At 47.8% G+C, this 20,025-nt stretch overlaps 1 protein-coding gene across 1 annotated transcript in view; it reads right to left on the bottom strand.

Annotated features, from left to right (window-relative positions):
• LOC137346091 (butyrophilin subfamily 3 member A1-like) overlaps positions 1 to 20,025 on the bottom strand; it is a 127,527-nt gene that overhangs the window by 46,872 nt on the left and 60,630 nt on the right. Inside the window, exons 3-5 of the mRNA XM_068009387.1 lie at positions 7,236 to 7,598; positions 2,591 to 2,875; positions 893 to 1,012 (exon numbers count right to left, since the gene is read on the bottom strand). Coding sequence (XP_067865488.1) covers positions 893 to 1,012; positions 2,591 to 2,875; positions 7,236 to 7,598 — 768 coding nt within the window. The remainder of the gene's footprint in view (positions 1 to 892; positions 1,013 to 2,590; positions 2,876 to 7,235; positions 7,599 to 20,025) is intronic.

Here is a 20,025-nt window from a genome sequence, read left to right as displayed (position 1 = left end):
AGTGTACAGATTCACCATTACACTCTCACGGTCAGACTGCAGTGTACAGATTGACCCGAACACACTCACTGTCAGACTGCAGTGTGCAGATTCACCATTATACTGTCAAAATCAGACTACAGTGTACAGATTCACCATTACACTCTCGCTGTCAGACTGCAGTGTACAGAGTCACCATTACACTCTCACTGTCAGACTGCAGTGTATAGATTCACCATTACACTCTCACTGTCAGACTGCACTGTACAGATTCCCCATTACACTCTCACGGTCAGACTGCAGTGTACAGATTCACCATTACACTCTCACTGTCAGACTGCAGTGTACAGACTCCCCATTACACTCTCACGGTCAGACTGCAGTGTACAGATTCACCATTACACTCTCACTGTCAGACTGCAGTGTACAGACTCCCCATTACACTCTCACGGTCAGACTGCAGTGTACAGACTCCCCATTACACTCTCACGGTCAGACTGCAGTGTACAGATTCACCATTACACTCTCACTGTCAGACTGCAGTGTACAGACTCCCCATTACACTCTCACGGTCAGACTGCAGTGTACAGATTTACAATTACACTCTCACGGTCAGACTGCAGTGTACAGACTCCCCATTACACTCTCACGGTCAGACTGCAGTGTACAGACTCCCCATTACACTCTCACTGATCAGACTGCAGTGTACAGATTCACCATTACACTCTCACTGTCAGACTGCACTGTACAAATTCCCCATTACACTCTCACTGTTTAATGAACCTCACCCAATTACATGCTTAATAACACCCACACAGACATGTTAAGGAATCTCCCTCAATCTTGAAGTTCTGATTACAGTTCATCTTCGAGTAATGTTTTCAGGTTGAATGATCCTTCCTGCAGTTGTTACCTTTAATCTGCTTCTGTAATTTTTGATAAACCCACAGCATGATACAAACTGCTCCAAGCAGCAGAAGGACCAATATCCAAAATGCCACCATCCAACCAGAAGCACGAGGGAAGAATGGGTCTGTGAGGAGACAGAGAATGAGCTGATTGGGAAGCAGTTCAACAACACCCACCATCCTCCACCCCCCATCCCCTCCATCACACCCTCTCCTCTCCTCTTCTCTCCTCCGCCCTCCTCCCCCTCCATCGCACCCTCTCCTCTCCTCCACCCTCCCCCCCTCCATCACACCCTCTCCTCCCCTCTCCTCCCCCTCCATCACACCCTCTCCTCCCCTCTCCTCCACCCTCCCCCCCTCCATCGCACCCTCTCCTCCCCTCTCCTCTCCTCCCCCTCCATCGCACCCTCTCCTCCCCTCTCCTCTCCTCCACCTCCATCGCACTCTCTCCTCCCCTCTCCTCTCCTCCACCCTCCTCCCCCTCCATCACACCCGCTCCTCCCCTCTCCTCTCCTCCACCTCCATCACACCCTCTCCTCCCCTCTCCTCTCCTCCACCCTCCCCCCCTCCATCACACCCTCTCCTCCCCTCTCCTCTCCTCCACCTCCATCACACCCTCTCCTCCCCTCTCCTCCACCCTCCCCCCCTCCATCGCACCCTCTCCTCCCCTCTCCTCTCCTCCCCTCTCCTCTCCTCCACCTCCATCGCACCCTCTCCTCCCCTCTCCTCTCCTCCACCCTCCTCACCCTCCATCACACCCGCTCCTCCCCTCTCCTCTCCTCCACCTCCATCACACCCTCTCCTCCCCCTCCATCGCACCCTCACCTCCCCTCCACCTCCATCACACCCTCTCCTCCCCGTCCATCGCACCCTCACCTCCCCTGCACTTCCATCACCTCCCCTCTCCTCCCCCTCCATCGCACCCTCACCTCCCCTCCACCTCCATCACACCCTCTCCTCCCCGTCCATCGCACCCTCACCTCCCCTCCACTTCCATCGCACCCTCTCCTCCCCCTCCATCGCACCCTCACCTCCCCTCCACCTCCATCGCACCCTCTCCTCCCCCTCCATTGCACCCTCACCTCCTCTCCACCTCCATCGCACCCTCTCCTCCCCCTCCATCGCACCCTCATCTCCCATCCACCTCCATCGCACCCTCGCCTCCCCTCCACCTCCATCGCACCCTCGCCTCCCCCTCAATCACACCCTCACCTCCCCTCCACCTCCATCGCACCCTCTCCTCCCCCTTCCCCTCCATCGCACCCTGAACTCCCCTGCACCTCCATCGCACCGTCTCCTCCCCTCGCCTCCCCATCCCTCTCCTCCCCCTCCATCGCACCCTCACCTCCATCGCACCCTCTCCTCCCCCTCCATCGCATCCTCAACTCCCCTCCACCTCCATCGCACACGCTCCTCCCCTCTCCTGTCCTCCACCCTCCTCCCCTTCTATCACATCCTCTCCTCCCCCTCCATTGCACCCTCTTCTCCCCCTTCTGCTGTAGTCATGAGGAGCCCATCATAACCATGGGGGTCTGTCATAATCATTTGGGGCATCCCATAGTCACGAGGGGCCTGCTGTAGTCACGAGGGCCTCTTCTGATTGTGGTATTTCCTCGATTACATTTATCTGTAATCACATTCATGTACTTCCCCCCCCAAATTGCTAAACATCTTCACAGTGAATTACTCATGCTGAGACAGACCTGCTATCTGGATGTGGGCCTCCCGCGTCTCCTTCAGGACCTTGTTGTTAATGACACAAGTGTAGTCGTTGTTGGAGCGACTGTGGATGTCGATGATGCTGTGAACCGTGTACAGCCCCCGAGCATCAGGCTGGTACGTGGGTTCTTGCTGAGCCATCACGTTCTCTCCATTTCCCTGTAGCCACTGGACAGGTGGCTGCGGGAACCAGCCCGCCGAGCTGCAGCCCAGTCTGACACCACTGCCCGCGTAGCCCTCCATCTCAATCCGAGGTTGGTGGCCTGTGCCTGCAATGATAGGAACATTAGGAAAGGGAGTAGGCCGCAAAGCCTCTCCTACGCTGCCGTGTTATTCGGATAGATCTTCACTGAGCTGAACCTTTACCGAGCTTTGGCTCCTCCCCTTGGAGGGGATTATCACAGTCCAGGGAGGGGAAGGAGACCCCACTTGGGGGCGGGCGTGTGGGCAGCCTGGGCGGGGATTACCCCGAGATCGAATTAATCGCCATGACGAGTTTTCATCAACAGTGCTCATTTCCAGGCCTTCAAAGAGGCTCCAAACAAACGGACCTTTTTTATTTCAATGCAAGGAGGCTAACAGGCACCTTTAAATATTAAAACATTTACTACGAAACTGATCAGTAATTGGTTCTGTGTAACTATTCTAAGTCATTTTCATGCAAAAATATTTGGGCAAAACTCTGAGATGTCCAAAAAAATAGAGCAGTAATAGTGGAGGATTTCAACTACCCTAATATTAACTGGGATCGAATGAGTGTGATAGGCACAGTGGGAGCAGAATTCTTAAAATACATTCAGTACGTCACAAGCCCAATAAGAGAGGGGGGGTTGGTTCTGGATTTAGTTTCAGGGAAAGAAGCTGGGCAGGTGTAAGGGGTTTCAGCTGGGGAGCACTTTGGTGAAAGTGATCATAACTCAGTGAGATTTAGGGTAGTTATAGAAAAGGACAAAGATGAACCAGGAATAAATGTTCTCAATTGGGGAAAAGCTCATTTTAATAAGCTGAACTGTGATTTAGCTAAAGTGGACTGAAAACAGCTACTTTAAGGTAGATCAGTGCTAGTTCAGTGGGAGGCGTTCAAGGAAGAGATAGTGAGCATTCAGAGCAAGTGTGTCCCCTGAAAGAAAAGGGTGGGATTAACAAATCCAGAGCCCCCGGATGTCAAGGGGCTTCAAGGAGTGGCTAAAGAAAAAAAAAGGGGGAAGCTTATGACAGATACCGAGGGCTCAGTACTGCAGAAAACTTAGAGGAGTATAAAAAGTGTGGGGTGAAATTAAAAAGGAAATTAGGAAAGTAAACAGAGGGCATGAAAAATACTGCCAAGGAAAATTGGAAGTTATTTTATCAATACATAAAGAGCAAGAGGATAATTAAAGAAAGAGTAGGGCCTATTAGGGAGCATAGGGTAACCTATGTGTGGAGGCAGAGGATGTGGGTATAGTCCTTAATGAACACTTTGTGTCTGTTTTCATGAATGAAAGGGAAGATGTAGACATCACAATCATGGAGGAGTATGAAATAATAAATAAAATAATATCGTGAAAGAGGAAGTATTCAGGGGTTTAACATCTTTGAAAGTGGATAAATCCCCAGGCCCTGATGAAATATATCCTGGGCCGTTAAGGGAAGCAAGGGAAGAAATAGCAGAAGATCTGACCATCATTTTCCAATCCTCTCCGACTAACGGTGTAGTGACAGAGGACTGGAGGCCAGCTAACACAATACCATTGTTTAAAAAGGGAGGAAGAGATAGACTGGGTAATTACAGGCCAGTCAGCCTAACCTCGGTGGTGGGAAAATTAGTGAAACAAAATACGGAGGGACTGAATAAATCGTCATTTAGAAAGACACAGATTAATCAAAGACAGTCACAGCACAGATCTGTTAAAGGAAGGTCATGTCTGACTAACATGCTTGACTTTTTTGATGAGGTAACAAGGAGGGTCGATGAGGGCAGTGTATTTGATGTGGTCTATATAGATTTTAGCAAGGCTTCTGATAAGGTTCCACATGGCAGACTGGTCAGCAAAGTAAAAGCCCATGGGATCCAAGGAAAAGTAGTAAGTTGGATCTAAAATTAGCTCAGAGGCAGGAAGTAAAAAGGGAAATGGTCAGTGGGTGTTTTTGTGACTGGAAGGCTGTTTTCAGTGGGGTTCCACAGGGCTCAGTACAAGGTCCCTTGCGTTTTACGAATTATATCAATGAATTGGACTTGAGAGTACGGGGTATGATTAAGAAGTTTGCAGATAATACAAAAATTGGCCGTGTGGCTAATAATGAAGAAGAAAGCTGTAGACTGCAGGAAGATTATCAATGGACTAGTCAGGTGGGTGGAACAGTGGCAAATGGAGTTTAATCTGTGTGATGGTAATACATGCTTTGGAGAGGGTGCAGAGGAGGTTCACCAGGATGTTGCCTGGTATGGAGGGCGCTAGCTATGAAGAGAGGTTGAGTAGATTAGGATTATTTTCATTAGAAAGACGGAGGTTGAGGGGGGACCTGATTGAGGTGTACAAAATCATGAGAGGTATAGACAGGGTGGATAGCAAGAAGCTTTTTCCCAGAGTGGGGGATTCAATTACTGGGGGTCACGAGTTCAAAGTAAGAGGGGAAAAGTTTAGGGGGGTTATGCGTGGAAAGTTCTTTACGCAGAGGGTGGTGGGTGCCTGGAACGCATTGCCAGCGGAGGTGGTAGACGCGGGCACGATAGCGTCTTTTAAGATGTATCTAGACAGATACATGAATGGGCAGGAAGTAAAGAGATACAGACCCTTAGAAAATAGGCGACAGGTTTAGATAGAGGATTTGGATCGGCGTAGGCTTGGAGGGCTGAAGGGCCTGTTCCTGTGCTGTAATTTTCTTTGTTCTTTGTACATTTGGGGAAGGCTAACAATGCAAGAGAAGACACAATAAATTATAGGATACTGAGAAATGTAGAGGAACAGAGGGACCCTGGAGTGCATGTCCACAGATCACTGAAGGTAGCAGGAGAGTTGGGCAAGGTGGTGAGGAAGACATATGAGATACTTGCCTTTCTTAGCCAAGGCAGAGAATATAAGAGCAGGGAGGTTATGCTAGAACTGTATAAAACATTGGTTAGGCCACAGCTGGAGTACTGTGTGCAGTTCTGGGCACCATACTATAGGAAGGATGTGATTACACCAGAGAGGGTGCAGAGGAGATTCACCAGGATGTTGCCTGGACTGGAGAGATTTAACCACGAGGAAAGATTGGATAGGCTGGGGTTGTTTTCTTTGGATCAGAAGAGGTGTGAGGGGAGACCTGACTGAATTGTGTAAAATTATGAGGGATCGAGATAGAGCAGATAGGAAGGTCCTATTCCCCTTGATTGAGGGGTCCATAACCAGGGGGCACAGATTTAGGGTAAGAGGTAGGAGTCTTAGAGGGCAGTTGAGGGAACATTTTTCACCCGGAGAGTGGTGAGGAACTGGAATTTACTGCCTGTAAGGGTGGTAGAGGCAGAAACCCTCATCACATTTAAAAAGTACTTGGATATGCACTCAAAGTGCTACAGACCAAGAGCTGGAGTGTGGCACTGGGCTGGATGCTTGCTGGCCAGTACAGACACAATGGGCCGAATGGTCTTTACCCATGCTGGATATCTCTAAGATTTAAAATCGGAGCTGAGTTCCACACTCTGGTTCAGAATGCTCATTTCTGGTGACAAACCCATTTCCAGCTGGCGCTGCCTCCTGGCGCTGCCTCCTGGCGCTGCCTCCTGGGGCTGCCTCCTGGGCTAGTTTATGTTTGGTGATATGCAAATGAGTTTGAGCGGAAACTTGAGCAATTAATTCAATGTGGATCCCGGATTGGCGGCTGTGCCCCGAGAAAGATACCAATCCCAGGGGGAAAATGGATGGAATCCCCCAATCCGTTCCCCCCAAAATCCCGGGAATGAGGACGGAATTTGACCTCGTGACGTTCCGCTTTGCATTCCTGGTGCGCCGGCCAAGAAAATGGACAAGCCCACGCGACACAATCTGAAAACGAAAGGCGCTAAAAGGTCATTTAGATTGTAGTCATCTCCTTGATGCTGAGAGACTCAAAAACACCCCCTCCCCACCCCACCAAACAACAACCCCAGGGAGGGGCCAGAAAGCTACTGGAACATTCCACCAATCTCATGGCACCGGGAGCAGGGACGTTGATATTAGAAGACAAGAACTAGGAGCAGGAGCAGGCCATTCGGCCCCTCGAGCCTGCTCTGCCATTCAATACAATCATGGTTGATTTACCTCAACTCCACTTTCCCGTGCTCTCCCCATTTCCCTTCGTATTCTGAAATGTATCGATCTCTATTTTGAATATATTCAATGATGGAGCATCCACAGCCCTCAGGGGTAGAGAATTCCAAAGATTCACAACCCTCTGAGTGAAGAAATTTCTCCTCCTCTCTGTCTGAAATATCCCGCCCCTTCTCGTGAGACTGTGCCCCAGTGTATTACATTCTCCAGCCAGCAGGAAACAGCCTCTCAGTATCTCCCCTATCAAACCCTCGAAGAATTTGAATCAGTTCTCCCGGTGCCCTGGCTAATATTTATCCCTCACTTCAATAAACTCAGCACCAAGTTCATCCTACATCACATTTTCAAAATGGCCACTGACCTGTCACGTCCAGCGTTATCTTGACCTCGTTGTGCTTGGCGTTCGACGCCACAAAGCACTTATACAGGCCCCTGTCGGAGACCCGCACGTCCCTGATCTTCAGGGAGACGTTCCCCTTGGAGAGCTGGTCGAGGAACAGCTCGGTCCTGCCCTTGTAGGCCGAGGCCTGTAGTGTCAGGTCATCCGCTCCCTCCTTGTACAGGTGGACAGGCGAGGTGTACTGCAGGGCCACGTTGATCCAGCGAACCTCCATACTCTCCGGGGCCTTAGCCGGCACCAGCTGGCACTCCAGCACGACATCGCCCCCGACAACTGCCACGACGGGATCGGCCTGCGCCGTCACCACAAACTCGGCAGCCGCATCTATAGCGACCAGCCAACAGAGAGAGAGAGAGAGAATCAGATCCATCAGCCATGATTCAGGTTCTACAGCTGCATGACCAATTGTAACAGTGAGACAGAGACACACAGACACAGAGTCAGAGAGAGACAGAGAGAGAGATAGAGATAGAGAGAGTCAGAAAGAGACAGAGAGAGACAGACAGATAGAGAGAGAGAGAGTCAGACAGACAGAGACACACATACACAGAGTCAGAGAGAGACAGAGAGATAGAGATAGAGAGAGTCAGAAAGAGACGGAGAGAGACAGACAGATAGAGAGAGAGAGAGTCAGAAAGAGACGGAGAGAGACAGACAGATAGAGAGAGAGAGTCAGACAGACAGAGACACACATACACAGAGTCAGAGAGAGACACAGAGAGAGAGAGAGATAGAGATAGAGAGAGTCAGAAAGAGACGGAAAGAGACAGACAGAGAAACACATACACAGAGTCAGATAGAGACAGAGAGATAGAGATAGAGATAGAGAGAGTCAGAAAGAGATGGAGAGAGACAGACAGATAGAGAGAGAGAGTCAGACAGACAGAGACACACATACACAGAGTCAGAGAGAGACAGAGAGATAGAGATAGAGAGAGTCAGAAAGAGACGGAGAGAGACAGACAGATAGAGAGAGAGAGTCAGACAGACAGAGACACACAGACACAGAGTCAGACTGAGACAGAGAGAGAGATAGAGATAGAGAGAGTCAGAAAGAGACGGAGAGAGACAGACAGATAGAGAGAGAGAGTCAGACAGACAGAGACACACAGACACAGAGTCAGAGAGAGACAGAGAGATAGAGATAGAGAGAGTCAGAGAGAGACAGACAGATAGAGAGAGAGAGTCAGACAGACAGAGACACACATACACAGAGTCAGACTGAGACAGAGAGAGAGATAGAGATAGAGAGAATCAGAAAGAGACGGAGAGAGACAGACAGATAGAGAGAAAGAATCAGACAGACAGAGACACACATACACAGAGTCAGAGAGATAGAGATAGAGAGAGTCAGAAAGAGACGGAGAGAGACAGACAGATAGAGAGAGAGAGAGTCAGACAGACAGAGACACACATACACAGAGTCAGAGAGAGACAGACAGATAGAGAGAGAGAGTCAGACAGACACAGACACACATACACAGAGTCAGAGAGAGACAGAGAGATAGAGATAGAGAGAGTCAGAAAGAGACGGAGAGAGACAGACAGATAGAGAAAGAGAGAGTCAGAAAGAGACGGAGAGAGACAGACGGATAGAGAGAGAGAGAGTCAGACAGACAGAGACATACATACACAGAGTCAGAGAGAGACACAGAGAGAGAGAGAGATAGAGATAGAGAGAGTCAGAAAGAGACGGAGAGAGTCAGACAGAGAAACACATACACAGAGTCAGATAGAGACAGAGAGATAGAGATAGAGATAGAGAGAGTCAGAAAGAGACGGAGAGAGACAGACAGATAGAGAGAGAGAGAGAGTCAGACAGACAGAGACACACATACACAGAGTCAGAGAGAGACAGAGAGATAGAGATAGAGAGAGTCAGAAAGAGACGGAGAGAGACAGACAGATAGAGAGAGAGAGTCAGACAGACAGAGACACACATACACAGAGTCAGAGAGAGACAGAGAGATAGAGATAGAGAGAGTCAGAAAGAGACGGAGAGAGACAGACAGATAGAGAGAGAGAATCAGACAGACAGAGACACACATACACAGAGTCAGACTGAGACAGAGAGAGAGATAGAGATAGAGAGAGTCAGAAAGAGACGGAGAGAGACAGACAGATAGAGAGAGAGAGTCAGACAGACAGAGACACACATACACAGAGTCAGAGAGATAGAGAGAGTCAGAAAGAGACGGAGAGAGACAGACAGATAGAGAGAGAGAGTCAGACAGACAGAGACACACATACACAGAGTCAGAGAGAGACAGAGAGATAGAGATAGAGAGAGTCAGAAAGAGACGGAGAGAGACAGACAGATAGAGAGAGAGAGTCAGACAGACAGGGACACACATACACAGAGTCAGAGAGAGACAGAGAGATAGAGATAGAGAAAGTCAGAGAGAGACAGACAGATAGAGAGAGAGAGTCAGACAGACAGAGACACACATACACAGAGTCAGACTGAGACAGAGAGAGAGATAGAGATAGAGAGAGTCAGAAAGAGACGGAGAGAGACAGACAGACGGAGAGAGACAGACAGATAGAGAGAGAGAGAGTCAGACAGACAGAGACACACATACACAGAGTCAGAGAGAGACAGACAGATAGAGAGAGAGAGTCAGACAGACAGAGACACACATACACAGAGTCAGAGAGAGACACAGAGAGAGAGAGAGATAGAGATCGAGAGAGTCAGAAAGAGACGGAGAGAGACAGACAGATAGAGAGAGAGAGAGTCAGACAGACACAGACACACATACACAGAGTCAGAGAGAGACAGAGAGATAGAGATAGAGAGAGTCAGAAAGAGACGGAGAGAGACAGACAGATAGAGAGAGAGAGAGTCAGACAGACAGAGACACACATACACAGAGTCAGAGAGAGACAGACAGATAGAGAGAGAGAGTCAGACAGACAGAGACACACATACACAGAGTCAGAGAGAGACAGAGAGATAGAGAGAGAGAGTCAGACAGACAGAGACACACATACACAGAGTCAGAGAGAGACAGACAGATAGAGAGAGAGAGTCAGACAGACAGAGACACACATACACAGAGTCAGAGAGAGACAGAGAGATAGAGAGAGAGAGTCAGACAGACAGAGACACACATACACAGAGTCAGAGAGAGACAGACAGATAGAGAGAGAGAGTCAGACAGACAGAGACACACATACACAGAGTCAGAGAGAGACAGAGAGATAGAGATAGAGATAGAGAGAATCAGAAAGAGACGGAGAGAGACAGACAGATAGAGAGAGAGAGAGTCAGACAGACAGAGACACACATACACAGAGTCAGATAGAGACAGAGAGATAGAGATAGAGATAGAGAGAATCAGAAAGAGACGGAGAGAGACAGACAGATAGAGAGAGAGAGAGTCAGACAGACAGAGACACACATACACAGAGTCAGAGAGAGACAGAGAGATAGAGATAGAGAGAGTCAGAAAGAGACGGAGAGAGACAGACAGATAGAGAGAGAGACAGTCAGGCAGACAGGGACACACATATACAAAGTCAGAGAGAGACAGAGAGATAGAGATAGAGAGAGTCAGAAAGAGACAGAGGGAGACAGACAGATAGAGAGAGAGTCAGACAGACAGAGACACACAAACACAGAGTCAGAGAGAGACAGACAGATAGAGAGAGAGAGTCAGACAGAAACAGACACACATACACAGAGTCAGAGAGAGACAGAGAGATAGAGATAGAGAGAGTCAGAAAGAGACGGAGAGAGACAGACGGATAGAGAGAGAGAGAGTCAGACAGACAGAGACACACATACACAGAGTCAGAGAGAGACACAGAGAGAGAGAGAGATAGAGATAGAGAGAGTCAGAAAGAGACGGAGAGAGACAGACAGATAGAGAGAGAGAGAGTCAGACAGACAGAGACACACATACACAGAGTCAGAGAGAGACAGAGAGATAGAGATAGAGAGAGTCAGAAAGAGACGGAGAGAGACAGACAGATAGAGAGAGAGAGTCAGACAGACAGAGACACACATACACAGAGTCAGAGAGAGACAGAGAGATAGAGAGAGAGAGTCAGACAGACAGAGACACACATACACAGAGTCAGATTGAGACAGAGAGATAGAGATAGAGAGAGTCAGAAAGAGACGGAGAGAGACAGACAGATAGAGAAAGAGAGAGTCAGACAGACAGAGACACACATACACAGAGTCAGAGAGAGACAGAGATAGAGATAGAGAGAGTCAGAAAGAGAGGGAGAGAGACAGACAGATAGAGAGAGAGAGTCAGACAGACAGAGACACACATACACAGAGTCAGACTGAGACAGAGAGAGAGATAGAGATAGAGAGAGTCAGAAAGAGACGGAGAGAGACAGACAGATAGAGAGAGAGAGTCAGACAGACAGAGACACACATACACAGAGTCAGACTGAGACAGAGAGAGAGATAGAGATAGAGAGAGTCAGAAAGAGACGGAGAGAGACAGACAGATAGAGAGAGAGAGTCAGACAGACAGAGACACACATACACAGAGTCAGACTGAGACAGAGATAGAGATAGAGAGAGTCAGAAAGAGACGGAGAGAGACAGACAGATAGAGAAAGAGAGTCAGACAGACAGAGACACACATACACAGAGTCAGAGAGATAGAGATAGAGAGAGTCAGAAAGAGACGGAGAGAGACAGACAGATAGAGAGAGAGAGAGTCAGACAGACAGAGACACACATACACAGAGTCAGAGAGAGACAGACAGATAGAGAGAGAGAGTCAGATAGACACAGACACACATACACAGAGTCAGAGAGAGACAGACAGATAGAGAGAGAGAGTCAGACAGACAGAGACACACATACACAGAGTCAGAGAGAGACACAGAGAGAGAGAGAGATAGAGATCGAGAGAGTCAGAAAGAGACGGAGAGAGACAGACAGATAGAGAGAGAGAGAGTCAGACAGACAGAGACACACATACACAGAGTCAGAGAGAGACAGAGAGATAGAGATAGAGAGAGTCAGAAAGAGACGGAGAGAGACAGAGAGATAGAGAGAGAGAGTCAGACAGACAGAGACACACATACACAGAGTCAGAGAGAGACAGAGAGATAGAGATAGAGAGAGTCAGAAAGAGACGGAGAGAGACAGACAGATAGAGAGAGAGAGAGTCAGACAGACAGAGACACACATACACAGAGTCAGAGAGAGACAGACAGATAGAGAGAGAGAGTCAGACAGACAGAGACACACATACACAGAGTCAGAGAGAGACACAGAGAGAGAGAGAGATAGAGATCGAGAGAGTCAGAAAGAGACGGAGAGAGACAGACAGAGAAACACATACACAGAGTCAGATAGAGACAGAGAGATAGAGATAGAGAGAGTCAGAAAGAGACGGAGAGAGACAGACAGATAGAGAGAGAGACAGTCAGGCAGACAGGGACACACATACACAAAGTCAGAGAGAGACAGAGAGATAGAGATAGAGAGAGTCAGAAAGAGACGGAGAGAGACAGACAGATAGAGAGAGAGAGAGTCAGACAGACAGAGACACACATACACAAAGTCAGAGAGAGACAGACAGATAGAGAGAGAGAGTCAGACAGACAGAGACACACATACACAGAGTCAGAGAGAGACAGAGAGATAGAGATAGAGAGAGTCAGAAAGAGACGGAGAGAGACCGACAGATAGAGAGAGAGAGAGTCAGACAGACAGAGACACACATACACAGAGTCAGAGAGAGACAGACAGATAGAGAGAGAGAGTCAGACAGACAGAGACACACATACACAGAGTCAGAGAGAGATAGAGAGATAGAGATAGAGATAGAGAGAGTCAGAAAGAGACGGAGAGAGACAGACAGATAGAGAGAGAGAGTCAGACAGACAGAGACACATATACACAGAGTCAGAGAGAGACAGAGAGATAGAGATAGAGATAGAGAGAGTCAGAAAGAGACGGAGAGAGACAGACAGATAGAGAGAGAGAGTCAGACAGACAGAGACACACAGACACAGAGTCAGAGAGAGACAGACAGATAGAGATAGAGAGAGTCAGAAAGAGACGGAGAGAGACAGACAGATAGACAGAGAGAGAGTCTGACAGACAGAGACACACGTACACAGAGTCAGAGAGAGACAGACAGATAGAGAGAGAGAGTCAGACAGACAGAGACACACATACACAGAGTCAGATTGAGACAGAGAGATAGAGATAGAGAGAGTCAGAAAGAGACGGAGAGAGACAGACAGATAGAGAGAGAGAGAGTCAGACAGACAGAGACACACATACACAGAGTCAGAGAGAGACAGAGATAGAGATAGAGATAGAGAGAGTCAGAAAGAGATGGAGAGAGACAGACAGATAGAGAGAGAGAGTCAGACAGACAGAGACACACATACACAGAGTCAGAGAGAGATAGAGATAGAGAGAGTCAGAAAGAGACAGAGAGAGACAGACAGATAGAGAGAGAGAGTCAGACAGACAGAGACACACATACACAGAGTCAGAGAGAGACAGAGAGATAGAGATAGAGAGAGTCAGAAAGAGACAGAGAGAGACAGACAGATAGAGAGAGAGAGTCAGACAGACAGAGACACACATACACAGAGTCAGAGAGAGACAGAGAGATAGAGATAGAGAGAGTCAGAAAGAGACGGAGAGAGACAGACAGATAGAGAGAGAGAGTCAGACAGACAGAGACACACATACACAGAGTCAGAGAGAGACAGAGAGATAGAGATAGAGAGAGTCAGAAAGAGACAGAGAGAGACAGACAGATAGAGAGAGAGAGTCAGACAGACAGAGACACACATACACAGAGTCAGAGAGAGACAGAGAGAGAGAGACAGAGAGAGTCAGAAAGAGACGGAGAGAGACAGACAGATAGAGAGAGAGAGTCAGACAGACAGAGACACACATACACAGAGTCAGAGAGATAGAGATAGAGAGAGACAGAGAGAGACAGACAGATAGAGAGAGAGAGTCAGACAGACAGAGACACACATACACAGAGTCAGACTGAGACAGAGAGAGAGATAGAGATAGAGAGAGTCAGAAAGAGACGGAGAGAGACAGACAGATAGAGAGAGAGAGTCAGACAGACAGAGACACACATACACAGAGTCAGAGAGATAGAGATAGAGAGAGTCAGAAAGAGACGGAGAGAGACAGACAGATAGAGAGAGAGAGAGTCAGACAGACAGAGACACACATACACAGAGTCAGAGAGAGACAGACAGATAGAGAGAGTCAGACAGACACAGACACACATACACAGAGTCAGAGAGAGACAGAGAGATAGAGATAGAGAGAGTCAGAAAGAGACGGAGAGAGACAGACAGATAGAGAGAGAGAGAGTCAGACAGACAGAGACACACATACACAGAGTCAGAGAGACAGACAGATAGAGAGAGAGAGTCAGACAGACAGAGACACACATACACAGAGTCAGAGAGAGACACAGAGAGAGAGAGAGAGAGAGATAGAGAGAGTCAGAAAGAGACGGAGAGAGACAGACAGAGAAACACATACACAGAGTCAGATAGAGACAGAGAGATGGAGATAGAGACAGAGAGAGTCAGAAAGAGACGGAGAGAGACAGACAGATAGAGAGAGAGAGAGTCAGACAGACAGAGACACACATACACAGAGTCAGAGAGAGATAGAGAGATAGAGATCGAGAGAGTCAGAAAGAGACGGAGAGAGACAGACAGATAGAGAGAGAGAGTCAGACAGACAGAGACACACAAACACAGAGTCAGAGAGAGACAGACAGATAGAGAGAGTCAGACAGACACAGACACCAATACACAGAGTCAGAGAGAGACAGAGAGATAGAGATAGAGAGAGTCAGAAAGAGACGGAGAGAGACAGACAGATAGAGAGAGAGTCAGACAGACAGAGACACACATACACAGAGTCAGAGAGAGACAGACAGATAGAGAGCGAGAGTCAGACAGACAGAGACACACATACACAGAGTCAGAGAGAGACACAGAGAGAGAGATAGAGATAGAGAGTCAGAAAGAGACGGAGAGAGACAGACAGAGAAACACATACACAGAGTCAGAGAGAGACAGAGAGATAGAGATAGAGAGAGTCAGAAAGAGACGGAGAGAGACAGACAGATAGAGAGAGAGAGTCAGACAGACAGAGACACACATACACAGAGTCAGAGAGAGACAGACAGATAGAGATAGAGAGAGTCAGAAAGAGACGGAGAGAGACAGACAGATAGAGAGAGAGAGTCAGACAGACAGAGACACACATACACAGAGTCAGAGAGAGAGATAGAGATAGAGAGAGTCAGAAAGAGATGGAGAGAGACAGACAGATAGAGAGAGAGAGTCAGAAAGAGACAGAGAGAGACAGACAGATAGAGAGAGAGAGAGTCAGAAAGAGACGGAGAGAGACAGACAGATAGAGAGAGAGAGTCAGACAGACAGAGACACACATACACAGAGTCAGAGAGAGACAGACAGATAGAGAGAGAGAGAGTCAGAAAGAGACAGAGAGAGACAGACAGATAGAGAGAGAGAGAGTCAGAAAGAGACGGAGAGAGACAGACAGATAGAGAGAGAGAGTCAGACAGACAGAGGCACACATACACAGAGTCAGAGAAAGACAGACAGATAGAGATAGAGAGAGTCAGAAAGAGATAGAGAGAGACAGACAGATAGAGAGAGAGTCAGACAGACAGAGAAACACATACACAGAGTCAGAGAGACACAGAGAGATAGAGATAGAGAGAGTCAGAAAGAGACGGAGAGAGACAGACAGATAGAGAGAGGGAGTCAGACTGACAGAGACACACATACACAGAGTCAGAGAGAGACAGAGAGAGAGATAGAGATAGAGAGAGTCAGAAAGAGACGGAGAGAGACAGACAGCTGGAGAGAGAGAGAGTCAGACAGACAGAGACACACATACACAGAGTCAGAGAGAGACAGACAGATAGAGATAGAGAGAGTCAGACAGACACAGACACACATACACAGAGTCAGAGAGAGACAGAGAGATAGAGATTGAGAGAGTCAGAAAGAGACGGAGAGAGACAGACAGATAGAGAGAGAGAGAGTCAGACAGACAGAGACACACATACACAGAGTCAGAGAGAGACAGACAGATAGAGAGAGAGAGTCAGACAGACAGAGACACACATACACAGAGTCAGAGAGAGATAGAGATAGAGAGAGTCAGAAAGAGACGGAAAGAGACAGACAGATAGAGAGAGAGAGAGTCAGGCAGACAGGGACACACATACACAAAGTCAGAGAGAGACAGAGAGATAGAGATAGAGAGAGTCAGAAAGAGACGGAGAGAGACAGACAGATAGAGAGAGAGAGTCAGACAGACAGAGACACACAAACACAGAGTCAGAGAGAGACAGACAGATAGAGAGAGTCAGACAGACACAGACACCAATACACAGAGTCAGAGAGAGACAGAGAGATAGAGATAGAGAGAGTCAGAAAGAGACGGAGAGAGACAGACAGATAGAGAGAGAGAGTCAGACAGACAGAGACACACATACACAGAGTCAGAGAGAGACAGACAGATAGAGAGCGAGAGTCAGACAGACAGAGACACACATACACAGAGTCAGAGAGAGACACAGAGAGAGAGATAGAGATAGAGAGAGTCAGAAAGAGACGGAGAGAGACAGACAGAGAAACACATACACAGAGTCAGGGAGAGACAGAGAGATAGAGATAGAGAGAGTCAGAAAGAGACGGAGAGAGACAGACAGATAGAGAGAGAGAGTCAGACAGACAGAGACACACATACACAGAGTCAGAGAGAGACAGACACATAGAGATAGAGAGAGTCAGAAAGAGACGGAGAGAGACAGACAGATAGAGAGAGAGAGTCAGACAGACAGAGACACACATATACAGAGTCAGAGAGAGAGATAGAGATAGAGAGAGTCAGAAAGAGAGGGAGAGAGACAGACAGATAGAGAGAGAGAGTCAGAAAGAGACAGAGAGAGACAGACAGATAGAGAGAGAGAGAGTCAGAAAGAGACGGAGAGAGACAGACAGATAGAGAGAGAGAGTCAGACAGACAGAGACACACATACACAGAGTCAGAGAGAGACAGACAGATAGAGAGAGAGAGAGTCAGAAAGAGACAGAGAGAGACAGACAGATAGATAGAGAGAGAGTCAGAAAGAGACGGAGAGAGACAGACAGATAGAGAGAGAGAGTCAGACAGACAGAGGCACACATACACAGAGTCAGAGAAAGACAGACAGATAGAGATAGAGAGTCAGACAGACAGAGACACACATACACAGAGTCAGAGAGAGATAGAGATAGAGAGAGTCAGAAAGAGACGGAGAGAGACAGACAGATAGAGAGAGAGAGAGAGAGTCAGACAGACAGAGACACACATACACAGAGTCAGAGAGAGACAGACAGATAGAGAGAGAGAGTCAGACAGACAGAGACACACACACACAGAGTCAGAGTGAGACACAGAGATAGAGATAGAGAGAGTCAGAAAGAGACGGAGAGAGACAGACAGATAGAGAGAGAGAGTCAGACAGACAGAGACACACATACACAGAGTCAGAGAGAGGCAGACAGATAGAGAGAGAGAGTCAGACAGACAGAGACACACATACACAGAGTCAGAGAGAGACACAGAGATAGAGATAGAGAGAGTCAGAAAGAGACGGAGAGAGACAGACAGATAGAGAGAGAGAGTCAGACAGACAGAGACACACATACACAGAGTCAGAGAGAGACAGACACATAGAGATAGAGAGAGTCAGAAAGAGACGGAGAGAGACAGACAGATAGAGAGAGAGAGTCAGACAGACAGAGACACACATACACAGAGTCAGAGAGAGACACAGAGATAGAGATAGAGAGAGTCAGAAAGAGACGGAGAGAGACAGACAGATAGAGAGAGAGAGTCAGACAGACAGAGACACACATACACAGAGTCAGATAGAGACAGAGAGATAGAGATAGAGAGAGTCAGAAAGAGATGGAGAGAGACAGACAGATAGAGAGAGAGAGAGTCAGACAGACAGAGAAACACATACACAGAGTCAGAGAGAGACAGAGATATAGAGATAGAGAGAGTCAGAAAGAGACGGAGAGAGACAGACAGATAGAGAGAGATAGAGTCAGACAGACAGAGACACACATACACAGAGTCAGAGAGAGACAGAGAGATAGAGATAGAGTCAGAAAGAGACGGAGAGAGACAGACAGATAGAGAGAGAGAGAGAGTCAGGCTGACAGAGACACACATACACAGAGTCAGAGAGAGACAGACAGATAGAGAGAGAGAGTCAGACAGACAGAGACACACATACACAGAGTCAGAGAGAGATAGAGAGATAGAGATAGAGATAGAGAGAGTCAGAAAGAGACGGAGAGAGACAGACAGATAGAGAGAGAGAGTCAGACAGACAGAGACACACATACACAGAGTCAAAGAGAGACAGACAGATAGAGATAGAGAGAGTCAGAAAGAGACGGAGAGAGACAAACAGTTAGACAGAGAGAGAGTCAGACAGACAGAGACACACATACACAGAGTCAGAGAGAGACAGACAGATAGAGAGAGAGACTCAGACAGACAGAGACACACATACACAGAGTCAGATAGAGACAGAGAGATAGAGATAGAGAGAGTCAGAAAGAGATGGAGAGAGACAGACAGATAGAGAGAGAGAGTCAGAAAGAGACAGAGAGAGACAGACAGATAGAGAGAGAGAGAGTCAGAAAGAGACGGAGAGAGACAGACAGATAGAGAGAGAGAGTCAGACAGACAGAGACACACATACACAGAGTCAGAGAGAGACAGACAGATAGAGAGAGAGAGAGTCAGAAAGAGACAGAGAGAGACAGACAGATAGAGAGAGAGAGAGTCAGAAAGAGACGGAGAGAGACAGACAGATAGAGAGAGAGAGTCAGACAGACAGAGGCACACATACACAGAGTCAGAGAAAGACAGACAGATAGAGATAGAGAGAGTCAGAAAGAGATAGAGAGAGACAGACAGATAGAGAGAGAGTCAGACAGACAGAGAAACACATACACAGAGTCAGAGAGACACAGAGAGATAGAGATAGAGAGAGTCAGAAAGAGACGGAGAGAGACAGACAGATAGAGAGAGGGAGTCAGACTGACAGAGACACACATACACAGAGTCAGAGAGAGACAGAGAGAGAGATAGAGATAGAGAGAGTCAGAAAGAGACGGAGAGAGACAGACAGCTGGAGAGAGAGAGAGTCAGACAGACAGAGACACACATACACAGAGTCAGAGAGAGACAGACAGATAGAGATAGAGAGAGTCAGACAGACACAGACACACATACACAGAGTCAGAGAGAGACAGAGAGATAGAGATTGAGAGAGTCAGAAAGAGACGGAGAGAGACAGACAGATAGAGAGAGAGAGAGTCAGACAGACAGAGACACACATACACAGAGTCAGAGAGAGACAGACAGATAGAGATAGAGTCAGAAAGAGACGGAGAGAGACAGACAGATAGAGAGAGAGAGAGAGTCAGGCTGACAGAGACACACATACACAGAGTCAGAGAGAGACAGACAGATAGAGAGAGAGAGTCAGACAGACAGAGACACACATACACAGAGTCAGAGAGAGATAGAGAGATAGAGATAGAGATAGAGAGAGTCAGAAAGAGACGGAGAGAGACAGACAGATAGAGAGAGAGAGTCAGACAGACAGAGACACACATACACAGAGTCAAAGAGAGACAGACAGATAGAGATAGAGAGAGTCAGAAA

The sequence above is a fragment of the Heterodontus francisci genome, chromosome 29 (assembly GCF_036365525.1).
Source record: "Heterodontus francisci isolate sHetFra1 chromosome 29, sHetFra1.hap1, whole genome shotgun sequence".
In the NCBI taxonomy this organism is placed as follows: Eukaryota; Metazoa; Chordata; class Chondrichthyes; order Heterodontiformes; family Heterodontidae; genus Heterodontus; species Heterodontus francisci.
Note: the sequence above shows the minus strand (reverse complement) of the source record. Positions and strands in the feature narration are given on the sequence as shown.